Raw genomic sequence first — 23,525 nt, 5'->3', positions numbered from 1 at the left:
ACAATTTAATCTCAAAACTTTAATTTCCTACAAAATACAAAGGAGTCAGTAAAACCAAACCAGTCACAATAACAGACCTTGTTTCAGTTTATTTCCAGCTTTATCCATGGGGTCTTTACATACATCTTCACTAGCTTATACAGACCCTTAGTGGTGTTATCACAGATGTGCAAATGAGCTTTAAGAGAAGGGTTGACTGGTTGGTGGGGGGGTCCATAGGTGTGGTCCAAAAAGCAGCTTAAACAAATGACCTTCAGTAGGATACACCACAGTGAATGAGCCATGAGCCAAATGAATGGATACAGCTGTTCTAACAAGTGGAAACCCATCAACAATACACAGGATGTTCAGAATAAACCTCATCCAGTAACATGCTTGGTTGCTAATCGTCTTTGTCCTTTGCTCCGTGCTTTAAAATGCGTGTGAATGCTACATAGTTGAAGTTGCCTTTCTTGTCAATAGGGGCCTCACGGAAGAGCTCGTCCACTTCCTCATCTGTAAACCTGTCACCCATTGTAGTGAGCAGCTCCCGCAGGTACTCCTCCTGTATCATACCTGTAGGGGAGGAAATGTAGTTCCAATTTAGGGCAAATTGCAGACCTAGAATAGTATGTATACCAGATTCCTGCTATTACTATTGAAACAAATTTAATTTAGCGCTGATATTATAGGTCATGTACTTAATTAGTTAATTTTAGTAATAGATCAACTAAGTACTTTCATAGTACTCAACCTCACCTGTGCCTTCCTCATCGAAGCAGGCAAAAGCGTTACGGATCACATCCTCAGGATCTGTGCCGTTCAGCTTCTCTCCAAACATGGTCAGGAACATAGTGAAGTTGATTGGACCTGGCGCTTCATTCATCATGGCCTCCAGGTATTCATCTGTGGGATTCTTACCTGGGAAAAAAGAAAAAGTCAGGGTGACGAGGACTGAATATACTGGCTCTCACCCACTATCCATCCTTAGAGAACCCTGACTATATGAAAGAAGAGATGTTTCTGCTTTGTGTTGTTTTGTAAAAACGACTACTTGACATGTTTCACTTTACTGTTTAAATGTGTGTAAATATATTGTTAAGTCTACCTAAGGAGGCCAGCATGTCATGGAGGTCTTCTTTGTCAATAAAACCATCCCTGTTTTGGTCGATCATGTTGAAAGCCTCCTTGAACTCCTGGATTTGGGACTGGTCAAACATAGCAAACACATTGGAGGTGGCGCGCTGAGGGCGCTTCTTGGTGTTCTTCCCCTTGGCCCTTTTGCTCGACATGTTGGCAGGTGGTAGGTCCCCTCTCCTGTAGTATAAATGATACGAAGGCTGTGAACTAGGGCAAAATGATAAAATAAAAAATTATCTCCCCATCTAGACCCCATCAGGCCAGATCAAAACCACTACACTTAGACTGGAATAGATTAACCCAGAGGAACCAGAGACTCTTTAAAACACACAGATTTGAGAAAACTGCAGATGAGAAGAAAACTCCAGGCTCGCGAGGAAATTGTGTTGTCATGGCAGCATGACACCAAATCATGCTAACGTTACCCTGCCACAATAAATAAAATCTACACAAATGACAATCAAATACTTATTGATGTAGGGGAAACAGTTAGCTATATTTGTGCTGTAACATTTTATAACTGCTCTACCTTGTAAATAACGTGAACAAATCCTTTTTATTTCTTAGCTAGCTATGGCCCAGTGTTGACCTACATAACTCACCGTCCAAGCTAACTCTGAGGAGCTAACATCGACTCACGGGAAATATATAAACCTTTTGTGTCCTCAGATTATGAGGCTTGAAAGAACACTGGATAAACGAAAAAGAAATCACCCACCTCAGAAAAATACAGGAGTTATTGGCCAACAACCTGATCACACAGGTACCACAGCATCCACAGGCTGATGAGGAGGAACCATCAATGTTTTATTTCCTCTTCAAGAAACCGACCAATCAGAGCCGAGATGGAAGGTACCACCAGCCTGGAATATTCCATGTTATCTACAGATGCGCTTCATTTTTTGTTTTTATATTTTAACGTTGGGTGATATTAATTGGTTTAATCAAGGTGTGTGCAAGTACCGATAAAAGCTCCTACACAAATACAGCTATATGAATATAGCTCTTATTTTGATATTTTTTGCCCAAACCACCTGTGGTTATTATGTTTCGCCACCAGGCGGCAGCAGTTACCTTCAAAACGTGTGTGTATAGCCGAAAGCTGGACTCTAATGTTTATTTTGGTGTGCTTTATTGTATGAATGTTCAGGTGACTACCAAGACCCACTTGGACATGATTTTTTTTTTTACAGAATGACTACAGATTGGTCACTAACAAGTGATCTGAGAAACTGAACTTTCCAGGGAAACTGAGAGAGGTGCTTTGCGGTCACATTTTTGTGTGGCCCTGCTATTAGATTTGGCCGGTGAATACGCGTGATAATATACAATTGCTGGTCATTTTTTCTGTTCAGACAGCACATTTGTGACTCCAGTGGCTTTAGCCCGTCATCTAGACGATGACAGGTTGAAGACCTTTAGAACTATTTATTTAATCCCACGCAAGCAGTCACTGAGGTCCTGCGGCTGTTCGTCCAGCCACTTCTACTAATTAACTATACCTATGATTTAGACATGCCTACATTTCCCCCCTTGAAGAACTGTATCAGGCCTAGGAAAGACTCCTCAGCTCGCCTGGCCCTTCTCATGGTCTCATGGTCTAAATTTAAAACTGTCCCAGCCTTAAAAGGTCCTGACGGTGTCTTGTGCATTCTGCCGAGTGGCAGCATTATTTTTGTTCTGTGGACTCCTGTCCTGTCCACTGCCCCTCACCCTGCTGCTTTGCCTGGATCCTGATTTGCTTTAGCTACTTTTGGAATAACATACTCTTTCTCATATTTTCAGCTGTTGTGGATTGGTGGACTCTCATTTGTGGTGAGTGATACATATATATTTTATTAATGAGTCTGTCTATTCAAAGGAATTGTAATTGTACTTTATGTCATGTGGTTATCTTTAAGTTGGGCCCGAGGCCTACTTTCAACCAATGAATTTTTTTTCTGGTTTATTTCTTTATTTATTTTTCAATTGTGCATTTTTATTGTCTTTTATACTAACAGGGTTTTTGCTCATTTTAGCTTCTGTGTTCTACTGTGTACTGTAGATTATACAGCATGTGTTATTGCAGTGAAATTTCCTCCTCAACAAAGAAGAGTTAATCTATTCAATTAACATTTACTTTTACCTCAAAGCAGTTTGTGAGCTCCTCTTTGTGCACTCTGTGCCTTCATGGCATACAGTTCAGTTTATAGTTTTATAGCTCTTGACAAGTTAAGAGGGGTACACTGCCTGAAATATGTGTTGCTCAAAGACATAACCACCAGAAAATGTAGTGTTAAGTCTATTGTCATAAACTGGATAAGCTGCAGATCTTATAATCACCCCATTGTTCTTTGGTTACATGGTGATGGGCCTATGCCCAGTGAAGGGTGTTCATATTTTCAAGCTGTCTAACTTGAGCAATACTTACCAGAGTGAAACATATAGTTGATTAATTGATGCAAGATTTTGATAATTGGCTAAATGTTTGTCTATTTTATCACAAAGATTTACTAATTCCACCTTCTTAAATGTGAATATCTGGCTGTTTTCTACGACAGTAAACTGAAAACCCATAGAATTTGGACTGTTTGGATAAAACAAGCTGTTTGAATAGGTCAACAGTGGCTTTTTGACATTGTAATGGGCATTTTTCTACATTTTTTTTTACATGTCAAATGAACAATCAAGAAAATAATCAACGATTTAGTTAATAAAGAGCATAATCAGGTGTTGCAGTCTTTGAACTGATTGAGTGTAATATCACTTTAATCAGCCAAAGCCTGCAAATTAATTAAAACCTTCCCACATATTCTCTCATCAGTCATTGGATCACATGACTGTTGTGTTGCCAGTTCATCACAAAACCTTTTCCACACGTGCGGTTGATTATAATTTAACTCCTCGTATTATTTTTGAAGACCCAAAATAAAGATATAGATTGCTGAGAAATCAATGCTGCTAGATTTTATTTGCCACCCGCTGCTGCTTCATTTAACACAGTAGAGTTAGATTTTAACCAGAGCTAACGCTTCAGCTGCTCACAAAGAATAAAAATCACAACACCATCTTAACTTTCTAAAACCATATTTTTAACTATTGCTGGTTCCCTTCCCTAAAACCTAACCACCACTTCCCGTCCTACTCTAACCCCCAATTTCAAAATCAATCTATGATAATAACTATAAGATTGATTTACAGAGCTGGTAAAGTAAAGGGCAGTCTGACATTATAAGTTGGCGCAGTGGCCCTCAGGATGTCAGGATCATTACAAGTGGTGCAGAAGCAGCAGAAGCAGCAGCAGCAGCAGCATCAAGTGCAGGTGAAGCAGCAGCATCATCATCACCAACTGCAGGTGAAGCAGCAGCATCATCATCATCAGCTGCAGGTGAAGCAGCAGCAGCAGCACTATGAGAGCAGCTATTACCTTGGCACCAAGTCGTCTGTTAGCAAGCAGTCATTTGAGGCTTTCAAGACCACCAGCCGTCGGTAAGAGGATTGGGAGTGACGCAGATGCTGATGGTTGAAAAGTGTGAAATAAAAATGAGGCTCTTTGATATAACATGCCACTTCCATAACCCAGGAAGTGATGAATGCATTCAAGCAGACCTCTTTTAAATATTCAACACTGTACTTTGGGTCTGGTGTGAAGTGTGTTCATGCAGCTCAAAGAGTTTTCATGAAGAGCAGGTGCTGTCTCTTTTCTGGTTGTCACCTACCCATGGACGTTCATCTTTTATGGTGTCAGGGATTTGTAGTTTTATGGGAACATATTGTGACCAATCCTAACAAACATTTCACTCTCCAGGTTGTTCATTTTACAAAATCAAAAAGTAGTTTTTAATTGTTCCATGGTTTTTACTGTCGAATGTCAAGTCTGATTTTTCAGAAAGCTGAGTTGAAAGAGATTGAAATCTCAAAGAGGTCAAGTCAAGGCTGAGGCCCTTGTTTCACTTAGCTGTTGTGCTTGTGCATTCTGAAGTTAGTTAGGATCTCTTGACCCAGTGCAAGAGCCTTTAAAATACAGCAACACAAAGCTTAATGGTACAAACACAGTTACAATACAAGATAAAGCTGAAACACAATTGTGCTCATCAAGCAAATATTACAAAATTTTAGGACTTCATCTTGCACTTTGGAAAATTATAATGCACATTTTACACCATTACCTGCTATTTTGATGACCCAATGATTGATTAATTAATAAGGAAGATGATTAGCATATTAGTTGCAGCCCTAATAGGACATGACATATAGATTACTGCCGTTTCCAGCCACAGGTTTGCTGCATGGATAAACATTTGCAAGACCCAGGACATGTCTTTGGATGTTGTAGAGGTATTAAACCAGTGATTTGTAATTAAACATGGATGCACTGGTCGACACTTGTTTATTTGTTTATTTGAGTTTCACTTGTATTTTAAATTCTGTGTTGGCGTCTAAAGAGACTTGGTCACAGTATATTCAAAGTCTAGCATACAGTCTGAAAGGGATATTATCTATCAAAACAAGTTCATAATCAATAGCTGCCAAATGCAGCACCTTGTGTTCCATTGTGTCACCACAGAATATGGTCTTGTCTCTTGTCAACATGTATTATGGTCAGTGTCTTTGTCCTTCACGCTGCAGGGCTCAGAGTACATGTTGGAACCATGATAGTTTCCTAAATGGGGTCAAGGAAGGAATTTCAGCTGTAGTGAACGGCAGCCAGATATATTTATGGACTGCCAAGCTATTCCTGTAGGTGGGACATGAGACACTCCCACTAGGCTAACTGTAAAGACATTATGGAAGTCATGAAATTGTAAACGATTGTGCACTGGCTTCCTCAGACGTTTAAAAGTTAATCTTCTTGGTTCAGTATCCATGTTTGCCAGTCAAGTAGATTATTCAGTACAATTTTCCTGGTAGCACAAAAAGTTTCAAATTGTCACTTTTATTATTCAGGTCTTAAGACTGACAGATACTGTGGCTTGTCAGACTGTAACAAATTAAATGCTTTTATCAGCACTAAAACTTTTTATACCTTGGACTTTCTGATCCAAAGACTTCCTTTCAACACACTCGGTGAGTCAGCAGTCGAAATAAGTTCTTGGCACTGCAGAAATCTTGTGTGAGACTTTCTCCATCAGTCTGTCTCTGTCTGTGCATTCAGCCCCTTCCATTGACTTGATCCTGCCTCGCCAGTATGGAATAGAGTTTATCAAAGCCATGCTACGCCGCTGCTCCTCCAGGCCAAATGGATAGGCTGGAACAGACTCGGCAGAGATTATGAGTGAAAGCAGGGCTTTAAAATTTCCACCCTGGTGCATATCCGCCAGTTCTGGCTCCATTTAGAAACCGAGCTGACAATAGAGAGGCCGATAGGTAAATGAGTCAGAGTGCAAAATGGGCCAGGGTCCTAGAAGGTGGCCAGAAATACATCTTCTGGAATATTTTTGAATGTGTATTTATGTAACCAGCAGATTTGTTTAAAGTTTTATAAATGATTTTATTATGAATGTTATTGTAAATAATTGTGGTTCATACATTCAGTTATCAGTTTATTAGGCACACATTAGCTAAAATGACAACAATTGGCCAACATTTATTGATATTGATCGGTGGACAAATGATTGAAAACACCTTTCTGTACAATGTCATACAGGTTATCAGCAAACTACAGTCTCCAAAATGATCATACAGTTGTTGCATTGTAGTTTTCAGCAAATGTCACTCAAACAGGAGTAACTAGTAGATTTGTTTGGGGCTGTTTTTTGCTGTACATTGATACACATTTGATACTGTAGTTAGTATATACACCAGCAAAACGGATTACATAGAATTAACTCAATATTAACTGCAGCACCTGTGTTCATTGGAACACGCCACCCAGTGCAAAACTTGTGAGCAGGATGTGTTGATTGTTGGATTTGACTGCTGGACTGAATGTCTAGGTAAAATGGAGCAAAACTGTAATTGGAAATGACCTATGGTGTCTTACATTTTCTAATATATGAAACACTGTTGTTGTCTGTTGCCTCCCAGCCTGAAAACCTCTGTGAAGACAGAGAAGGGGCAGGAGGTGGTTAAACTGAGCCCACTACCCAAGAGAGCCAAACGCACCTACCTGGCAATGGACACGGACAAAGAAATTATCGGCTATGTTATTCCTGTATTTAGAGCCAAGTGAGTGAAAGTGCACATAACAGAGAAAATCATTGATAATGAAAGCCATTAATACATTTTTAAAATTGCAGTCACTGAACCGTTGTTGGTTTGTTTTCCTGTAGTCATGATGTGGTTCGGGGTCTGATGGAGTCCCAGGAGGATGTTACGGAGGAGGGGATTAACTATGTGGCCATGAGGAACCTGTTTGTCAGGGAGGCCAGGGAGGCTCTGGATGTGAAAGTGGTGAAGAAAACCAGATCAACGCACATCAGGGAATCTGCCGAACGCATGGAGCTGAGCAGGACGGTACATCCTTTTCATTCCTTTGTTTGATTTGCAACAATAAGGTCAAATAATCAAATCTGTCATATAAACCCCACAGCTGCTCCTGCACTAAATATCAGAATCTGGCTTCATTCTCATGCTACATAGATGGACGAGTGGGCAGAGTTCCGTAAGAAAATGAACCCAGACAGCCTGACGCACCCCCCTGAGTTTATTGTCAAGCCCCGTGGACAGACCGTCTGGGAGGGCAAGACTGTCAAGCTGCACTGCACTGTGGCCGGGTGGCCCAAACCCAGGGTGGCTTGGTAAGATGTGTTCCAAGTTCACTGGTCCCCGCCTCCTCTGAGTCATAAGAAAAAAAGATGCTGATCAGTCATGTGTGTGTCATAAAGAAGTTTCCATCCAAAGGTCTCACCATCAGTCAAGACTATTTTCCACAGTCAGAACACACACACACACACACACACTCCACTGCAATTACAGACTCTGAGTGTAAAAATAAACCTGCTGTCTTTCTGCTGTCTTCAAGGTACAAAAACAATGTGCTCATTGATGCCAAGGCCCACCCCGAGAAGTACACAGTTGAAAGCAATTATAACATGCACTCCCTGGAGATCAAGAAGTAGGTAATCATTCAGCTCGCACTGCATGGCCTCAGTTAGAATTAATGAGATGTACCCAAAATGCACATTAACTTAAAAAAAAACAATGTTTTATGTCAAATATATTCAGCAGTGTTAAATGCAAATGAGATGCTGGTAATTCATCATGTGCACATATTTTATTTTCAGCTGCGATTTCCTCGACACTGCTCGGTATCATGTTTCTTCCCTCAATGTGAAAGGAGAAGCTTCCTCTGTGGCTGCCATTGTTGTCAAAAGTAGGTAACTAGTTTTGTTTGCACATAACTGTTGCCTCCTTCTTTCTAGCAGCCCCTGTTCCTTCAGTTAGTGGTTTGAAACAGTGCCAGTGTAAAAACAGCATGGTCCAGTTGTGTCTAGTAGAGTATTTTTCAATGTGGCGTCAGTGACTGAAGAAAAATACTAAAACTCGTGCCTAAATGAAGTTACATGATACATTTCTCCACAGGGTTCCAGGAGGGCGAGGAACCAGGCCCACTTGATCCTAAACCACGTGAGTTAGTTTTAAGTAAAACATGGCCATAAACAGAGTAATGCATGAGACATAAAATGAAAAAGTAGATCTAAAAGCTACACCAATCAAAACTGTATATCACCAATAGAAATGCGCCTAATGATGAGCCCAGAGAAAATTATAACTCAGGTCAGTTAAGGAGATGTCTATCAGAGTAGTGGTCATACTAGGGTAGTGCTGTCTGTCGCATAGAAAATGCCTGTTAAAATTTACTTGTATTTCTATAAATGTAGTTACAAGTAGGGTAGCACAGTTTGTCAGGTAGGAAATATCTATCAGAATGAACTACCATTCCTCGAAATGTAGTTATAATTTGGGTAGTGCAAGTATGAACAGTGCTATAGTACAAGTGTTTTGAGATTAGGCCTTTTTTTTTTTTTTAAACTTCACTGAGGGTTGAGATGTGGACTGAAAAGGTTTTTTTAGCCTGCAGTGGAAGATGGGCAGTGAATCTGACTTCATAAGGTCATGATGGTTTTAATAGTCGTAATTTTAATTTTGTATTTTTCTTCCATGTCTGCAGATGGTTTCTGTCCTGAGCATGGTGTCACCTTTGAGACCACCATCATTGACAAATTTGAAGTGGCTTTTGGCCGAGAGGGCGAGACAATGAGTCTGGGCTGCACTGTCATTGTTTATCCAACTGTGAAGAAATACCAGCCAGAAGTTGTGTGGTACAGAAACTGTAAGTAGAAAAATAAAATGGAAATTGTGCTTTATATTTCCACTTAAATGTATGTATCTGTATTTTATCATAGTAAGTATTAATCCGTAATGTGCAGCCAAATACACCTCCTCTGTTTTGACTTCTCCCATTAGCTGTGCCCTTGAAGCCCTCTAAATGGGTACGTACCCACTGGTCCGGGGAGCGTGCCACGCTCACTCTAGTCCACCTCAACAAGGAAGATGAGGGCATGTACACCTTGCGTGTCAACACCAAATCTGGCTTTGACACCTACTCTGCTTATGTGTTTGTCAGAGGTAACACAATGGATATTTCAACTGCATCTGATTCAATTTCAAGAAGAGGGAGTTCTGAAATGTAGGTTTTTAGCTGGGTATTACATTGAAAATTGAGTTATCCATGAGGCTGCTGACTCTAAAGTCTGCTGAGCTGTACAGTTTTGGTCAACAGTGTTAATGTGCAAAGTAAAGCAATGTAACACAGATTACCATGCATATAGATATGGTGGGGAACCGTTAAATTCTACTGTGTCTTTAAGTGACACACACTCCCGCTGAGGTGTTTGGTTTCCTCTGAGGAATGTTGTTTCTATACACACAAAAAATCAGTGGGTGTATGTATAAGAGGGAATCCTCTTTTATGTCACCAAGATATAGCTAATCTATCATAGCAAGCTACAGTGCTGCCACACACTGTACTGTAAAAGCATAAGTAGGTCAGAAAATGGAAACTGAGTATGTAATGGAGATCAGCCTGATTTAGAAACAGCACTACTCCCCGAGTATGTGTGTGTTCTTAGTGGATATGTGTGCTTGCATCTTGCTCTGCCAGATGCCGACGTGGAGGTGGAGGGGGTTCCCGTGGCCCCCCTGGATGTGCGCTGTCATGATGCCAACAAGGACTATGTGGTGGTGACCTGGAAGCAGCCAGCGGTGGAGGGCAGCAGCTCCATCCTGGGGTACTACATTGACAGGTTGGTTAGCTCATTTTGTCCATGTCTTACATAAAATCAGAAAATTATAATTCAGTATAATCAGCTTACTTGGACTGTAACAGCATTCTATATATTTGATAGATAGGAAAACTGGTCTTAAAACGTATAATGCAGGCACATGGCACTCGCCCAAATTCCTCCTAGGGTTTTGTCAAACTGGCATCTTGGCAGATAAATGTTACCTTCCAGTAGACACTTACATGCATTCCTACCTGCCTACTGTAACTGTCAATCAGTCATTCAGTTACTGTGTGGGCAGATGATATGGATGCTGAGCAGTTAAATTCTGCATCAACCATTGGTCAAATCAGTCAAGGGTTCCTAAAATCAACTTTTTTCTCCTGATAATCAATAACAAATCTAATCTATACAGTACCCACAGTGTATATTTTGTGTTGGCAGGTGCGAGGTGGGCACCCATCACTGGGCTCAGTGTAATGAAAACCCAGTGAAGTACGCCCGCTTCCCTGTCACAGGACTGGTGGAGGGACGTTCTTACATCTTTAGGGTGCGGGCCCTGAACATGGCAGGAGTCAGCCGTCCATCCCGCGTCTCCGAGCCCGTGGTTGCCATGGATCCCTCTGACAGAGCTCGCCTCAGAGGTAAGAGACACACCAGAGTGCTGCTGACACACTGCAACAAAGCAAACAGCTGCTTTTTACTTCATCTCTTTTTTTTCCCCCCAACAGCTGGCCCCTCAGCTCCTTGGACTGGGATGATCAAGTTTACAGAGGAGGATCCCACTGGTATGACAACATCTGTTATTTTAATGATAGAGGGAGAATTTTCCATTAAGGAGTCCTGTTGTTAATTTCCATATGGCAACAAATCAGCAGTTAATAGTGACATGACATTTTATACTGACTTGTAGAGCTGGGTAATATCTTTACTGTACTGTGTGAAATTGGTCTGTCGTATCACGTAAACATTGTCAAGTATCAAAAGATTGTATCTGGTCAGATTTGTAGTCCAGTTTACTGATTCTCTGATTAAAAATTTCTTGATCTAAATCAGGAAAGTTATATATTAGTTATGATTTTAGACTATATTTTATTCAGGAAAATTTCTTGTATGGCTGCTTCTTAAACAGAAATAAAGGGATTTGTATTCCTTGAACAAAAGTACTGAAAATAGTATTATTGTTGAATCAGTACTGACATTTTTAAAATGATATCCAGCCTACTTACTTAAAGTTCAAGTCTGCTGGTTTAAATGACGTCCTCCGAATAAATTGAGGGTCCTCTTCCCTGTTCAGTGGGTGTTGTCCCTGGAGAACCCACTGATGTTGTGGTTACTGAGGCAACCAAGAGCTACGTGGTGCTCGCCTGGAAGCCCCCAGTCCAGAGAGGTCATGAAGGAGTCATGTATTACATCGAGAAGGTGAGGAGAAATGGATTACTGTGTCTTGCAACTTGCTCTGAAAAGATATTATTTTGAAATCAATAATCAAATACACTTGAAACTTAGGTTAACTGCTAATTTATTTAGTAATACAGTATCTAAAAAATATGATTGTACTGTTGTTTGGTGCTTTTTGATGTTGCATCGCAACCCTTTATTTCTGACTTAACTTTTAATTGTGAACACTTGAGCATTGTTTTTTGTTTGTTTGTTTTTTGTTTTTGTTTTTTTTGGTATATAACAAGTTTGTTATGAAACTATTAAGGGTTTTGAAACGCTGAGCCAGTGGTTCCCACCAACTGAACAACCTTACAAGGGTTCACAATATACACCTTAGGGGCAGCAAGATGACTATCAGGAATTTTATTTGTTGTATAGGAACCATGTACATTGATCTGTGTAAGTGTGCCAGTGTTATTCAAAATGTTAGTGCTGCTTGGCCAGATGTTAAATCAGCCATTAAAATGGAAAGGAAAGCAGAATAGTTGTATTTGTGCTGCACTAAATTATGTTTATTTTTTCTTAATTTTCTCTGATGCTTGCTTTTTTGTTCTTACCTTTTAAATATTAAAATAAATCAAGGGGTGATAAAGGTTAGCCAGTTTTAGATATCACAATTTATTATACAGACTCACATGTCAAACCAGTCAGACAAGCATATGAACGTGACCATCATACCTTACCTTTATGTGCAGTGTGTTTTAAATTCTTATTGTCACATATTACTGACTACTGCTATGTTATGTTCTGGCTCTCTGTCAACCTCAGTGTATTTCAGGGACAGACACCTGGCAGAGAGTGAACACTGGTATGCCAGTCAAGTCTCCTCGCTTTGCCCTGTTTGACCTGGCAGAGGGTAAATCCTACAGCTTCCGTGTGCGCTGCTGCAACTCCGCTGGCGTGGGCGAACCCTCTGAATCCACAGGAGAAATCACTGTCGGTGATAAACTGGGTGAGCCAGCAAGACTTGTTTTTTTTATTATGTGTAGGTGTCACCCTTTATCAGGTCATTCCTACACTGGGCCAAACAATATGACCTAAAATCTATATCATAATATCATCAGTTAGATCCAGCCTTATTACATCCTTTTTTGACTCCTGGACCTTTCTGTGTCACAGTGTGTTCTGTCTATTCCCAATCCATTATATTCACTCCCTGTTCACTGCTATTACTCTAATGTCCTTCCTTTCTTTCTTATTTTCTTGTGACCCTCATTCTTAACAGACCTGCCCTCTGCACCGGGTAGTCCAGTGGCCACCAGGAACACCGACACCTCAGTGGTAGTCTTCTGGGCGGCATCAAAGGATGTCAAACACCTGGTTGGCTACTACATTGAATGTAGTGTGGTGGGCACTGATGTCTGGATGCCATGCAACAACAAACCTGTCAAGCAGACCAGGTAGGCAGTCTTGCTATTAAATACACAGTTTGTCACTATGACTAGCAGGCTAACTACCTAAGCGTACCTACAGTAGACAGCTGGTTGAAGTGAGACTGTGTAACTTTTGCTAAATAAGGACAAGTGACATTTACAGGATAATGAAATATGATAAAATGTTGTTTAACTGTAGCACAAGTAAAGAAGAATTAAAGTCAGTGAACTGACTTAAATACACAGCAATATCTATCCAATATTTGCTAACGTTAGCTACCACAAACTAGTCATACCAGACCAAGTGAGGCTGTGGCTGTGCACTTTATTGCCTATGAATTCATCAGGAAGAATGTGTTATTTAATATTTCAAAAATTGAGTCATCTGGCTTTGAATTTGGAAAGTTTGCAAAGCTGATTAGCTAAGCTACTATGGTTTTCAGTTTTCAGAGTGAAAAGAGAGAAGTGACATTTGACTTACTGCTTCATAAAATGTGTTCACTCTTTCCCCCGGACTTTAGTATAAACTACATACTCATACTCATCCTCTGTGGCTCCATCCACCCAGGTTTATAAGATCATTTCTACTTCCAGAGCAGCAAAGCCGCCAAAGTAACCTTTGTATTACTAAAGGTCCAACCAGTCTGGTTTGTACTAGCTCTTTTTTCTTGCTGAGTGAAATGAAAACATTTTTCTTGTGTGTTTAGATTCGTGTGCCACGGCCTGACCACTGGGACAAACTACGTGTTCAGGGTGAAGGCAGTTAACGCTGCTGGATACAGCCAGAGCTCCTCCAACTCTGATGCAGTTGTTGTACAGGCTGCCATCTGTGAGTGCCTTCGTCATAACTCATCTCCATTATTCACTTTGCCTGTAGCATTCATCCCATTCTCTTCCCGTCTCTGCTCCATCCACCCCACTGTTTTTAAACATTTATTTATCCCGGGAATCATTGCTGAGTATGCACACTATTTTTCTTCAGAAAGACCAGCTTTAAATTCTTATAGTTCACACACATGGCCTGCAGCCCTCTGCTCTTTGCAGCTGAGCCATGAGATCCTCTTAACACAAATGTGTTCATGAATCTTGTTAACTTTCATCACTCCTTTTCCTAACAACAAATATTTAATCACCTGGGTTACTTTATATGTATTTTCTGATATTTTGTTCTGATACAACTGGCTGCCTCAGATATCTCCTCTTTTGCTGCTAAATTCCTACAGTATATATCTTGAATTCTATGCATACAAGTGGCATATATCTATATCTGACTGCTTGTTGGTATATTTGCATGTGCCTGTCTAACATACTCATCACTAACCCATTTTTTCATTTATTAGAGACATGGTTAAATAACAATCAGATCATGTTTTACAGTGTCTTTTTTGTGTAGGCATTGATTTCTGTATAAATCTGATTTTGCTCGAGTTCTGCTTTGCTATTTGATAACTCTTCAGGGGTGCGTCTTGGTGCATGGCCAAGGTGAAGGCTAAAACACTGTGTTCTTAAAGAGCATGAACCTAATGAGAGTCTCATCTGGCTTTGGAGACTTTCTTAACTTCAGAGTTACTGTGCCTCTGACCTACAGTGTAAGTACATTATCCATTACAATGACCCTAAAAAAAGTTGTGCAAAGCATGCAGCATGTTCAACTGTATCACGTGTGAATTGCTGTGATGTCTTAACACTATTGACAACTAAGATCTGTGCAGTATTTGGCCAATGCCATACCATCTATATGAGATTGTGTATAGGACTGTATGTAAATAATTAAATGTAAATAAATAGGGTCTGAATATAAATAGTGATCTGCAACACACTTCTTTTTTCTTACTTTTTCTGTTACATTAAATGCTGACTAGATTATCTACTCCATTCGTAGCTGTCCCTGGGAAGGCCACTGGTGTGACCTTGCTGGAGGCCGTCAAGGACTACATGGTTCTGACCTGGACCGCACCTGCTAACAATGGAGGTGCTGATATCAGGGGATACTTTGTGGACTACAGGACCGTGAAGGGAAACGTTGTCGGGAAATGGCATGAAATGAACCACCAGGCATTGACTACAACTTCTTATAAAGTAAGTTCAAGTAACAACTTGCTGAATTTTATGTCAAGTCACAATGTCATCTGAGAGGCACTCAGACTTTGATGTAATGTTGTTTGAAGTACTGATGAGTTTATCTACTCTGTAATCATTATGACTAAACTTTTAAAATTATTTCTCATTACCTTTCCTTAGGCTGAGAACCTGAAGGAGAACGTCTTCTACCAGTTCCAGGTGCGAGCCATGAACATGGCAGGTGTAAGCAAAGCCTCTCTGCCCAGTGCATCTCTGGAGTGCAAGGAATGGACCATTACTGTGCCAGGTACAGGACAACTTCAGACAGGCAATAAATTCACAAAAGTCAAGTCAAGGCAAGATTAATTTCGAGTGCGATATCACATGAAAAAGACTCAACAAACCTTACATAAGATAATTAAAGCAATTGAAGTATTCTGACACTTTAAATGTAGGCAGTAATGTTTAATTGATCACAACATTATTTAAAGCATCCTACAATTCTTCTTCTTCTCGCCAGTGAGGCACTTCCTCACACTAAACTTCCTTCCCTCATTTCTCCTACAAGGCGCTCCTGTTGGTCTTCATGTGCTGGAGGTTCGTGACACCTCTGTCGTGGTCCTGTGGGAGCCGCCTGCATTTGACGGCCGCACTCCTGTCAACGGGTACTATTTGGACATCAAGGAGGCCTCTGCTGGAGAGGAGGGCTGGAAGGCTGTCCATGAGAAGGCCAACAAGATGAAATACATGAAGGTGAGGAAGATGAATACAGTATGCTGTAATGGTAGTTTGAGTGACATGTCCTTCCTGGATGCTTCTTCATTTGAAATGTTGAATAAAATGTCTTCTTCCGACTGCTCATTCAGGTGACTGGGCTGAAGGCTGGTACATCCTACGTCTTCCATGTGCGCGCTCAAAATCTCGCTGGAGTTGGAAAGCCCTCCGCAGTCTTAGGTCCAATCCTGGCCCAGACTCGCCCTGGTGAGTGTGATTGTTATGTAACTCACACGTTCAGATGCATGGTGTTCCTACGCAGGTCTGGAAAGTCTGGAAAAGTAGGGAAAACTGCTTTTTTTTATTACTAATACATGACTTCTCTTTTTAAGACAAGAAGTCATGTATTACTTTAAGAACTGAATGCTGTAATCTTCCAGTGATACACACACACAGTAACCATCTACTCTCCCTTCAGGCACCAAAGAGATTTATGTGGACGTTGATGATAATGGTGTCATCTCTATGATCTTCGAATGCTCTGAGATGAAGGAAGGCTCCGAGTTTGTTTGGTCCAAGAATTACAAGGCAATGACAGACACCTCACGTCTGACTATTATCAATGAAAAGGGCAAGTAAGTGTCATATTTGTTCCCTGGGACACTAATGACTCTCCTCTTCTGATTCCTCTTTCCTCACACTCTGGTTTCCCCATGTGTCCTTGACTCCAGGTCCAGAGCTATCTTCAACAATCCATCCCTTGAGGATCTGGGCACCTTCTCCTGTGTGGTCACCAACACCGACGGCATCTCTTCCAGCTACACGCTCACCGAAGAGGGTGAGTCAGCCGAGAGTCTCGGCGTCTCTGCTCCTTCGTGCCTGAAACTCAATTCACTTGTTATTTGTTTGGTTGACGTAAGTGCTAAAGGTGTGAGTGGGGCTCTTCTCTGTTATCCTGTTTCAACAGCTGCATCAAACTGACCTCTGTTACACCCAGGGGGATATATGTGTGTTTGTCTTGAAGGTTGTCTCAAATTATTCAGTGTTTATCTGTCAGAGGTGCTGTAACATTCAAGGTTGTATGTGATTCGTAAAAGCAGTTGGAATGGTGCTAAAGAGGTTAGCAGAGGTCACGAAATTGACAATTTTTCTGCTCTTGTTATGTGACAGGTCTCAAGCGTCTCCTGGACATCAGCCATGACCACAAGTTCCCTGGTGAATATCCCACCACGGCTGCAGATGTTACTAACACCACTTTTTTCACTTAACAAGAATTTCTATATATTCTATATATTTCTATTTCTATTCATTCAGTATCAAATGCAGAGGTTGCTCTGAATAGGATTTGGAAATGATCACATTAATCACCGAATACAATCTACATGCATACATTTGTCAAGGATATTGTAGTTACCATGCATTGTGTACATAGCTATATAGAGAGAAGTTCAGTTTGTTCTGTAAGAGCTTTGACAAATATGGTGCTCTCCAGTTATTCCCTTCAAGAATGAAATGGCCATGGAGTTGCTCGAGAAGGGTTGCGTGAGATTCTGGTGTCAGGTGGAGAAATGCACCTCCGCCTGTGATGTGGAGTACGTCTTCAATGACGTCATCATTACTCAGGGAAAGGTAGGAATCATACTATCAAGCTGATTTGTTTGCTTTTTGTCAAGTTGTCCCATATTTCCACCTCTAATTTAGATGTTCTTTCAAACACTAATTTTAGCATCATAACTGACAGACTGGTGTATTTTTTTGCTTCATTTCTTCCAGAAATATACAATGAACTTCAACAAGTCCACTGGCATCATTGAGATGTTCATGGACTCTCTGGAGGTCACCGACGAGGGAACGTTCACCTTTAACCTGGTGGATGGCAAGGCTAAGGGCACAACCAGTCTGGTGCTCATTGGAGATGGTAAGACTTTGCAGTTTTTTTACTTCCATATTGATGCTGTGCATACAGTTAGAATATCAATACTAAATGTGAATACAGAATAGACACCCCAACCTGTAGATCATTTTTAATGGTGTGCACTGAAAGCTCTGCTGTGTTTGTTGCTTTCACTGCAGTTAAAGTGTATGTCCATCGAGGGGCAGCAGAAGACCACCTTTTTTTCACTACCCTGACTGTTCTTGTTGAGGCTGACTCTCTGATGCACTTCTCAATTATGAAAAAACTTTTATTGCAAAGACGTAGAGTCTGGTATTTAACCTTCACATTTTCTTTCCTGTTGTCCAGAATTCAGGGCACTTCAGAAGAAATCAGAATTTGAGAGGGCAGAATGGGTCAGAAAGCAAGGTAAGAGATCTTTCATTTGCGTTACGCAAGTTTTAACACCATTTACAGAACTGTGTTTCTCTAATGACGTTGACTATCCACAGGTCCTCACTTTGTCGAGTACCTTGACTTCACTGTTACTCAGGAATGTGATGTGCTGTTGAAATGCAAGGTAAGTATTCTTATTATTGAATCTAATATTTTCTAAAAGTACAAGCATGACAACTGGCTGCAGTTTATCTGAGACTACTTATTCCTGTTTCTCTTCTTTTGCTCCGCAGATTGGAAATGTCAGACCAGAGACAGAGATCACCTGGTCTAAGGACAGCATCGAGATCACAGAGGAGGATGAGGACGCTAAGAAAATCAGTAGACAGGACGGCGAGCTGACCTTTAATATCGGAAAGGTCAGCCCATTAGATGGAGGCGTTATTTTGTGAGGAGTCGTGATCTTATGAGTAAAGAGCTAGGAGTGACGCTTCTGATGCAGCTATGCTCCCGTCTTAGAGCAGGACTAGATGCTACGCTGCCAACCTTCCTTCTCTGACACACAGAATCATAAATGATGAAACATTTTTTAAAATATTCACGTTCCCATGTCCTGCTGGAGTGCTGCTGACCTCAGCACATCAGCATGTCATGCTTGGGAATCAGAATAGACTGACTCTATTTTTGAAGAATTTAATTTTAATTGATATTTTGATACTATACATTTATAGGTCATACTTCTCAACATTTATGACCATATAGTGCAAATACAGTGTATGGCTTATCTGTGTGGTTAACTCATTCATTTCTAACTTCATTTCTAACTGTACCTCAATTTAACTCCTCTGGCCAACCTTAAAAGCTGGAAAGCCCTCCTTTTTTGAGGATATTAATCTGATCTGTCAGTCAGTGTCAGTGCCAGTGAAGTTATATTGATGTTTCGAGGTACCATTTCATTCAAACTGTATAAACATTACTCATAAAGAGAGGGTTGGTGTCATTGCATGAGCTCAGGAGAGGTGGTCTGTTCTTCACCACTCCTGTCATCCGCACTTGCATTAACTGGCTTATCTGTCTAATTCACAGTGGGTTATTAAGCAGGAGAAAGAGACAGAAAATGAAGGGAAAAAGCGACCTGCAGACGACGTTCCCCCGCCGCCGAGACCCAAAGTCTGGACATAATCTTTGCTGCCATAAGTTTGACGCCTATAATTTCTCCATGTGTCCTCATCGTCTTACCCTTTTCGTGTTTCCCTTTTAACGCCTGCAGCATCCTGGGCGGGAGAAAAGCTTGCCTTTTCGGTTTAGTTGGTCTCTGTCTGGCTGTTCTACCGTCAATTATCTGTCCAAATTACTCTACTGTATTCTCCTCTGTTTGAGATAGAAGGGAATTCATTGTTGTCTCAAGGACACTAAAGTTGTTTTACTTCAAACTCTAGATCACCAAGAAGGATGCAGGTATTTACGAGGTCTTCCTGATGGACGACAGAGGCAAAGATAAGAGCACCTACAGTCTGACAGATGCAGGTAAAGTCTAATTTGTGGGAAAACTGTGCTATAAGTCACGCAGAAAAGGTTTTTATCAGTAAATATGACAATAATTGCTCTTCTCATTTTTTTCCCCAGAATTCCAGGGTGTTATGAATGAGCTGTTCAGGGTCATTGGTGAGTCATTAAACTTCACACTAAAGAAAACCACAGAAAGAGGCAGAATGGGCCCATGTACATTATTGTTCCTCAGCAGGAACTACTAACAGCCAGAAACTGATTATGCTTTATTGTATGCTATTATTCTATATGGTTATTGCACTTAAATGCTCTCAAAAACAAGAAAAAAAAAAAGAGGAAGTATTACTTGAAATAAGCAAGATTTTTAAAACAGAACAGATAATTTTGCTCATTTTGTGTAATATTTCACCCAATTTATTACTCTCTGTCTTGTTTTTTAGAGAGTTTTTGCAGCAGCTGAATAATTTTGGTAATTCTAGTTTCAAGCATTAAGGTACTCAGATCTGGTAATAAAATCTCAGTAACAAGCTATAATATCAGTTAAGATAATTAAGAAAAAAAAGAAGCCTGAAACAAGTGAAATGTTCTAACATAAAAACTGTGTGATAAGAAGAAATCTCTTTGTCAGGAAAAAAAATATATCTGTTGCTTTGATTTAAGATATTTCAGTTTACATTGACTTTGTTTTTTGCAGTGAGGGGGTGTAAATTAATTCCTGTTTTTTCTTCTTTCCCTCCTAGCCAACTCATCCAGTGAAATTCAAGTCCTCAGCACTGAACATGGCATCGTACTCTACTCCACAGTTACATATTGCCATGAGGACCTGCGTGTCGGTTGGCTCCACAAGTACGTAAATGACCTTATTCCTTTTACAGTATTCTACATCCTTTTCTAATGTCTGCCATACTCATGCCAAGAAACACTGGCACAAACCATCATGAACATAGCCATTTTAAACTCTGTAGTTTAAATACACTAAGTGAAATTATTTAACTAATATTATTCCAATTTTGTATCATTTATTCATTTATTTATCAGGCTCAGTGCACATTAATGAACAACAATATGATGGAAATGTGTCAGATTTACACACACACAGTAAGCGCACATAACAACATCCCAGCACATACAGAAGGATACAGTGTAAATGGGAAAAAAAATGTTTACAGACAATACTAAACATCACAAAAGACTAAAAAAAACATAGTCCTACAAAGAAATACCAAAGTCACATGAAGCATGCACACAAGCGCACACACACGACACATATACTGTAGTGTTCAGAGATAAACACTGGTGGATATGGCAGGAAGAAAGCAAATCAAATGTCATGCTGACTTGTTTCTCCAGTACCCAGTTTTTCAGCTCTAAATAGTGTAGGTTGTTAAGTCTCTTGAATCTGGTGGACGTTTTCCAGCCAAATAAACTTGACGCAGTCAACTTTTTTGACAACTGTAGTATACCTTGTATTTTTCATTCAAAATGGATCAGTGTTTTGCAGCTAATATGGCACCTGCATATTTTACTAAAAGAAAAAGCTCAGTAAAGCACAGTAAGAAAGTTTGATTATTTTGACTATAATTGTCACTCTTAGCTTCCTGTATAATCTTCTGATGAATTACATGAAAACAATCCACAGACTGGGACACAATCTCACCAGCTGGTTCTGATACAGGCCACATGTATCACATCTCTCATTTTGTTATAATACAGGGATTACTGTGCAGATTTTAAGGGTCAGCTGCAGTCACTGCTGTACTTTATGGTTGTAAGAAAACTGGCATTACACAATCTCTGTATTCTTCATTAGAGATGCTAAGATCGCCGCCTCAGAGAGAGTTAAGTCTGGAGTCACAGGAGACCAGCTTTGGCTTAAGATCAATGAGCCCACTGAGAAGGACAAGGGCAAATACACCATGGACATCTTTGATGGCAAGGACGGCGTGAAGAGAGTCTTTGAGCTGTCTGGCAAGGGTGAGTAAAAGTTTTAAAGTTGAAAGAAGAAAGATGTTATAGATGAGAGTTTGTGTCTCATTAATTTTGGCTATTTTTGCACTTATGTAAGGTAATAATAATAAGTTGATTTTTTTTCTGGTGCAGCATGGGAAGAGGCATTTGAAGAGTTCCAAAGACTCAAGTAAGTAAATAAACTCATCTGACTCAAGCCTGCTGTTGTGTAATTCTGTATTTTTGCCTGAAGAGGATGTTTACACAAATAAATAGTAACAGTCATTGCAAACTTAAAATAAACTCTCTGTACTTTCTGAGCCCTTTCAGAAGCACTCAAAATACATTTCCTGGCATTGTATATCTTCAAAAAAAAGAAAGTCTTAAGTCATCTGCCTGTGAAACCATTTTAAGATGCTTCTGACAATGTCTGTCTCCTTCCTTCCGTAGGGCGGCAGCAATTGCAGAGAGAAGTAAGTGATTATTTATTTTCTGGCTTCTCCCGAGAGACATCGCTCTATGAAATGATGTAACATTTTTCTGCATATAGAGGCTACTTCAGTTTTAATAGAATTTTTAACTTTGGCTCGGTGGAATTCAAGACGCATGAGTCTGTTAGTCAGAACATTAAGATCTCATTCATGGAAATGGTCTTTTCTCAAGATGAGATGTCCAAACTACTGAAATATAGAAATAATAAAAGGAAGTTCTCAGCCAAAACCTATTTAAAACATCATTCATGCACAGAGTACAGTTAAAAATACTGTATGTTTTTGTGAAGGATGGTTCACTCACCAGCTGGAAAGTCAGAGTAAAGTGAATATTATGTTGTACGCAGACAAATGCTCCACAGGTTGACTGACTGAGTGATTGATGGTTGACATTTACTTCTTGGCTCACTGCTGTATTTCTTGTTTAGACCGTGCTCGTGTTGTTGGAGGCTTACCAGATGTGGTTGCAATCCAGGAGGGCAAGGTAAAGAAATTAGATGTGTTGTTAAACTCTTCATCTCACCCTCCACTTTGTTTTTCTTTGTATCATTCCTTGGAGCCTGTCTTTCCTCTGAACTCTCTGAACTCTCTTTTCAAATCCTCTTCCTCTCCATAGTCCCTGAACCTGACCGGCAATGTCTGGGGTGAGCCTGTACCCGAGGTGTCCTGGACAAAGAACGACAAGGAGCTGGTGTCTGACGAGCACTACAAACTCAAGTTCGAGCACGGGAAGTTTGCCAGCATCACAATCGCTGCCGTCACCACGGCCGACTCTGGCAAATACGCCCTCCTGGTCAAGAACAAGTACGGCACAGAAGCTGGCGAGTTCACCGTCAGCGTCTACAACCCAGAGGATGAGGAGAGCAAGGAGGAGAAGAGAGACTAAAGGATGATGCGGTGTGATGCAATAAAGAAGAAAAGATTAACGACTGGGCTATCTCCAAAGCATTTTACCCCGGCACATGCCGGTGCACCTAAAGCAGTCTAAATAAATCATGATTACAGCTGCTTCCTCCTGCGTCTTTCATGTGCTGGGCTAAAGAGCTTTGGGTATTGCTTGTCGAGAAAGCAAACAATGAATGTGATACAGGGAGGATAACTGTGTGCTTGTTGTTGCTTGACATGTCTTGTGTCACTTCTGGCCACTATCAGCAGTTAATGTAATGTACGGGAGATGGTTGACCTGTCTTTAATCTTTAATTGTTTTAAAAACAGCATCAAGGCTGGCAGAAGCACTGTTTTCTTATTATTTTACAGTATACCATTTGGGTAACCTCAAACCATGTCACCCTGAGGTTTTTGTACTGTAAAAAATAAAGGAAAAAACAGATGCCATGAACCTCTTTACCAGCTATCTGCTTTGTGTTGTAAGACATTGGAAAAATATGTTAGT

The 23,525-nt window shown here is 40.4% G+C and overlaps 2 protein-coding genes across 2 annotated transcripts; one reads left to right on the top strand and one right to left on the bottom strand.

Moving 5' to 3' along the window:
• Window positions 1-63: 63 nt before the first annotated feature.
• myl12.2 (myosin, light chain 12, genome duplicate 2) lies at window positions 64-1,964 on the bottom strand. Its single transcript, XM_018676227.2, has 4 exons — window positions 1,838-1,964; window positions 1,088-1,296; window positions 739-900; window positions 64-555 (listed from the first exon to the last, which is right to left on the bottom strand). The coding sequence occupies exons 2-4, from the start codon at window positions 1,269-1,271 to the stop codon at window positions 383-385; spliced, it is 519 nt and encodes a 172-aa protein (XP_018531743.1). The 5' UTR covers window positions 1,272-1,296; window positions 1,838-1,964; the 3' UTR covers window positions 64-382.
• Window positions 1,965-2,767: 803 nt separating this feature from the next.
• Window positions 2,768-23,136, top strand: myom1a (myomesin 1a (skelemin)). Its single transcript, XM_018676218.2, has 37 exons — window positions 2,768-2,934; window positions 4,300-4,587; window positions 7,126-7,266; window positions 7,371-7,554; window positions 7,681-7,838; window positions 8,063-8,155; window positions 8,325-8,413; window positions 8,623-8,667; window positions 9,212-9,373; window positions 9,508-9,669; window positions 10,205-10,346; window positions 10,770-10,969; window positions 11,057-11,113; window positions 11,623-11,747; window positions 12,537-12,720; window positions 12,994-13,168; window positions 13,849-13,970; window positions 15,024-15,220; window positions 15,383-15,509; window positions 15,771-15,955; window positions 16,069-16,183; window positions 16,395-16,551; window positions 16,648-16,754; window positions 17,087-17,131; window positions 17,409-17,545; window positions 17,690-17,834; window positions 18,159-18,218; window positions 18,302-18,369; window positions 18,479-18,604; window positions 19,625-19,712; window positions 19,812-19,850; window positions 20,435-20,540; window positions 21,505-21,668; window positions 21,795-21,831; window positions 22,092-22,114; window positions 22,561-22,616; window positions 22,749-23,136. Exons 2-37 carry the CDS (start codon window positions 4,355-4,357, stop codon window positions 23,016-23,018), a joined length of 4,524 nt encoding a protein of 1,507 aa, XP_018531734.1. The 5' UTR covers window positions 2,768-2,934; window positions 4,300-4,354; the 3' UTR covers window positions 23,019-23,136.
• The last annotated feature ends 389 nt before the right edge of the window (window positions 23,137-23,525 follow it).

This window comes from Lates calcarifer, linkage group LG4 (assembly GCF_001640805.2).
Source record: "Lates calcarifer isolate ASB-BC8 linkage group LG4, TLL_Latcal_v3, whole genome shotgun sequence".
In the NCBI taxonomy this organism is placed as follows: Eukaryota; Metazoa; Chordata; class Actinopteri; family Centropomidae; genus Lates; species Lates calcarifer.
This window is presented reverse-complemented; position numbering and strand designations above follow the sequence as displayed.

What these genes read in the sequence shown, in the direction of transcription:
- myom1a (XM_018676218.2), top strand. Translation starts at nt 4,355, where the DNA reads ATGTCAGGATCATTACAAGTGGTGCAGAAGCAGCAGAAGCAGCAGCAG. An exon ending in ACAAGATGAAATACATGAAG is followed by an intron (nt 15,956 to 16,068) that starts GTGAGGAAGATG and finishes CTGCTCATTCAG; the next exon opens with GTGACTGGGCTGAAGGCTGG. An exon ending in ATTATCAATGAAAAGGGCAA is followed by an intron (nt 16,552 to 16,647) that starts GTAAGTGTCATA and finishes CCTTGACTCCAG; the next exon opens with GTCCAGAGCTATCTTCAACA.
- myl12.2 (XM_018676227.2), bottom strand. Translation starts at nt 1,271, where the DNA reads ATGTCGAGCAAAAGGGCCAAGGGGAAGAACACCAAGAAGCGCCCTCAG. An exon ending in TGACATGCTGGCCTCCTTAG is followed by an intron (nt 901 to 1,087) that starts GTAGACTTAACA and finishes CTTTTTTCCCAG; the next exon opens with GTAAGAATCCCACAGATGAA. An exon ending in CTTCGATGAGGAAGGCACAG is followed by an intron (nt 556 to 738) that starts GTGAGGTTGAGT and finishes CCTCCCCTACAG; the next exon opens with GTATGATACAGGAGGAGTAC.